The sequence below is a fragment of the Leptonychotes weddellii genome, chromosome 1 (assembly GCF_054177405.1).
Source record: "Leptonychotes weddellii isolate Sample4059 chromosome 1, ASM5417740v2, whole genome shotgun sequence".
Taxonomy (NCBI): domain Eukaryota; kingdom Metazoa; phylum Chordata; class Mammalia; order Carnivora; family Phocidae; genus Leptonychotes; species Leptonychotes weddellii.
The window spans coordinates 4,049,228-4,053,520 of NC_138369.1; the positions used below are offsets into that span (position 1 = coordinate 4,049,228).

A 4,293-nucleotide genomic window follows, 5' to 3' on the forward strand; every position below is an offset into this window, starting at 1 on the left:
TTCATGATGTGCCTGGCCGTCCTCCTGGCAAGCTCTCAACCACACTTGGAGACCTACTTTTATTCCCATTTACCATATCAGGAAAAATGAGGCTCAGGGAGGTAAAGCCGCCTGGCCAAGATCACAAGCAAGACATTCGAGAGCTGAAATTCAAGCCTCTAGAGAAGAAGCAGTAACTTTTTTTTTCCCCCTGAAATGGCCCAGAGAGAGTGAATATTTTGGGCTTTGTGGGCCAGTCTCTCTTGCAACACTCGACTCTGCCATAGCACTGCAAAGACAACCATAGACGCCCCGCAAATGAATGGGCACAGGGGCGGGGTGCCGATAGAACTTTATTTGTTAAGTGAAATAAGTCAAGCAGAGAAAGTCAATTATCATATGGTTTCACTTATTTGTGGAACATAAGGAATAGCATGGAGAACATTAGGAGAAGGAAGGGAAAAATGAAGGGGGGGAAATCGGATGGAGAGACGAACCATGAGAGACTATGGACTCTGAGAAACAAACTGAGGATTTCAGAGGGGAGGGGGTGGGGGGTTGGGTTAGACCTGTGATGGGAAATTAAGGAGGGCACGTACTGCGTGGAGCACTGGGTGTTACACGAAAACAATGAATCGTGGAACACTACATCAAAAACTAATGATGTATGGTGATTAACATAACATAATAAAAAAAAGCAAAAAAAAAAAAAAAAGAAAAGAACTTTATTTGTGGACTCTGACATTTGAATTGCCTATAATTTGCACATGCTGTGAAATCTTCTTCTGACGTTGCCCTGCCATTTAAAACCAGAAACAAACACAAAATGTGTCGTTGGTGGACGGTACTTTGTTGACCTCTCGAGTCCATGCTGGTAACTGCCATGCTATATACTTCATTCATTCATTCAGTGAATACTATCGAGGCTGGCAGTTTTCTCGGGCAGACGGAGATGTGACTCTTCAGGAGATAACAATCTCCTGGGCAAAGCAAGCAAGGAAATAAAACGAACGAGGGTATTTCAGATGGTGGAAATGCTACCAAGGAAATCCCATGGGGCATATAACCCAGACCCAAGAGCAGGACACTTTCATTTGGGTCCTTGGAGAAGGTGATGCCTGTGGACTCCCAAGTACCTCTTTCTGTAATTTTTTTTTTTTTTTTGTCAGTGGAGGCAATCCCCGGCTATGGCTTGCTGTGGGGTAGGGCTTACTAGTAAACAGGCTGGCCCATGGCCTGTGAGCTTCTTGGCGGGGTGATGCCATTGGGAGAGGACACTTTGGCCTCAGGATCGGTAAATCTTTCTTCCTGGTTGGTCCGATTCCTAGGAGAGGGGTCTCTTACTGTCCCATTTCCCAGTCCTGGGTGCTGAGTGAGGGCGAGGGTTGGGGTGGGGGAAATTTCAGCTCCTGCATTCGTGGTCAGGGGTCTGCTTACCACTCCGGTTCCCAGCGTGATTCTCCTACCCTCAGCTGGCTTCCTCTGCCCGGAAACTGCCCTTTCAGCTCTCCGGAGGAAAAAGCAACTCTAGAAATGGCTGTTTTTCCGCTCTGCTGGGGAGAAAAGCTGGTGTCTCTTTTGGGGGATCTACTTGAAGCAAACTCCTCAATGTTAGCAGTCATCCGCCACACTCTCTTTTGGAGTTGGGAGGGGGTCACCCCCAGCCGGGGAGCCTTGGGGGATGGCGATGGTGGAATTCTGCTACGGAGATGATATTTGGCTTCCTGCCCTGCTGGCTAACAATTTTGGTTTAGTTTTCAAAACAATCGCTTAGCTGTCACCGCAATGGGGTTTCAGGAAAGTGCTAGTAGAACGTGGTGCTCGGCTCATCCTCTCTACGGACAGTGATGTTGGAACTGAAAGTGTCGCTGCCTGCCGGTCTGGAAAAGAACATTTCAGCCAGAGGGATGGCAGGTGGAAAGGAATGACTCGGGTACAAGGCAGTAGCATCTCTAACTTAGGCGAGCATCAGAATCCCTGCCTGGAGGGCTCAACCACACATTGATTCCTGGGCTTCTCTGCTCCCAGAGTGTCAATAGGCCTAGTTTGCGGTGCTAGAATTTGCATAACTAACAAATCCCCAGGTGCTGCTGCCTGGCTAGTTTGCTAGGTCGGCTGTCACACTTCGTAAACTGTTCAGATACAGGAAACATTAGCACCTGTTAGCATCAACAACAGCCAGCATCATGACTGCTTCCGGTAATTCTCCGAGGAGGCCCAATACAACAAAATAGAACGCAGGGCAATCATCCCATAACGATTCCGCTGAACCCAAATCCCGACCCCCGCCCCCCCGCCCGCATTTCCCGGCTGCCATTGATGCAATACTGGGATCCCTTGCCCAGCCAGTGTCCACCTGGCCCGGCCCGGAGGAGCCGAGCTTCTGGAGGAGGCCAGGGCTTTCCCAGTGCCGCCTGTCTCTCAATATACCGCGGCTTCCTCTTTTGGGTCCGGGTTTTCGCCCCTGCTCTGCTCCTCCTCCCACCCCGCCTCCACCAGTGGAGAGTGAACGGGAAATTTGAGTTTCCTCTGCTTTAGCCAAGACTGTCCCTTCCCTGTAAGGGGGATTTCTCTACCTGGACTCTCCAGCCTTCTGCTTGTGGGGTCCAGAAGGGGCCCCTGACGGGAAGCATCCAGATGGGTGGGTGGGGGCAAGCCAGGGAAGGCCCAGGGCTCCCCGGGAAGGTGAGGGAGGGTGGTGGGAGGGCTGAGTTTGCCACTCAGGGTTCCAACTGGGGCGGGGGGGGGGGGCTTATGCTCCAGAGAAGGGGGATGAGGCCTGGCTGTTCCCTGACCCCTCTGCAGATATGCTGGATTTAGGGGAGCGCTGGGGGAGCCCCAGTGATGGGGGGCTAGAGAGTGGCAAGAAAGAAGGGAAAGAGACGGACTGAGAGACTAAGAAACCGAAAATCAGAGAGTGAGAGACATCGAGAGACAGGGAAAGACACACAGAGAGAGACAGACGCACAGAAATAATGAGGCCGAGAGATGGAAAGATCCCCTGAGACCTCGTAGGTGACAGTCCACAGAGACAATGACAGATTAAGAGCGAGAGAGGCACAGAGAGAAGAGGCGATGCAGAGTGACGGAGAGACACCCAGAGAGACAGAGGCAGAGAGAGAGATAACCGGGGAGGGAGAGAACCGGGGACGAAGAGGAAACGGTGGGGTAGGCCTTTGAGGGCGAGAAAGCAGATGGAAAGCGGAGAGAGATTCAGAGAAGAGAAAGTTAGGGAAACTTCAGACGGAAGGCGGAGAGGGCGGGGAGCCGGGATCCCCACCCGCTCCGCCCCGGAAAACGCGGCTTCCTGAGTTCTATAAAGCGCGGGGCCCCGGGCCCGGCTGCAGCCGCCCGCCGCCGGCCATGTGCCCCCGCACCGACGCCTGCCCGGACCCCGAGGCCCAGCGGCCGCCCGCGCCCCCCGGCAGCGCCTGCCGCCCGCTGCCCTGGGCCCTGAGCGCCGCGCTGTTGCTGCTCGCCGGCACGGGAGCCGCCTGCGCCCTCCGCTGGGCCGCGCCCCGGGCCCCCGCCGCGCCCAGCCCCGGGCTTCCCGAGCTCCCCGAGCTCCCCGAGCTCCTGCCCGACGCCCGCGCCCGCCTCCCCGACTCTCCGCAGGTGAGATGCGCCCGGAATCCCTTCTCCTACCCGGGCCCCCGAGAGCACCCCTTCTTTATCCAGGACTTCGGGGGGCACCCCCGTGAGACCCCATCTGCGTCCCGGGCCCCGGAGGGTAACCCTTTCTCCATCGCGGACCCCGAGGGCTCTTCTTTATCTCCAACCGTGAGGGGGACTCCGCGTTCTTTCCTAACTCCCGGAGAACCTCGCTTTTCTCCCGCGCCCTTGGGGTCTCCCCCTTTCCTTCCCAAGGGCCTCTTGGAGGGACTCGCTCCTCTTTTCTCTGCTGAATCACGAGGTTCTGCCCTTGCAGACTCCAGGGGTTGGGGGACGTTGAGTCACCAGCTTTGGGTGCGCGTGTATGCTAGTGTGTTCATTTGGAGCAGGGGGGAGGGCTCAAGGCCTGCACAGACCCCGGGAACCCCCACTTTTCAGGGGGCTGCGGCAGCGGGAGGGGGAGCCTCCGTCCACTTTCCGCCTTTCCTCTCTCCGCAGGGCATGTTCGCGCAGCTGGTGGCCCGAGATGGTGAGTGTCCCGCGGTCATTCCCCTTGGGCGCACGGGGGCGGGGGTGGCAACAAGGCGGAGGGATCCTGGGACAGGGAGGCCTCCTCTCCCTCCATCTGACCGTCTTCCCCTCCTCTCTGAAAGCTGTCCCCTCACATTTTTGAACCTCCTCTGTCTTCCTGACCTTCCCATG

At 56.0% G+C, this 4,293-nt stretch overlaps 1 protein-coding gene across 1 annotated transcript in view; it reads left to right on the top strand.

The window, feature by feature from the left end:
* The first annotated feature begins 3,342 nt into the window (after positions 1-3,342).
* TNFSF9 (TNF superfamily member 9) overlaps positions 3,343-4,293 on the top strand; it is a 2,242-nt gene continuing 1,291 nt past the window's right edge. Inside the window, exons 1-2 of the mRNA XM_081807951.1 lie at positions 3,343-3,594; positions 4,090-4,120. Coding sequence (XP_081664077.1) covers positions 3,343-3,594; positions 4,090-4,120 — 283 coding nt within the window. The remainder of the gene's footprint in view (positions 3,595-4,089; positions 4,121-4,293) is intronic.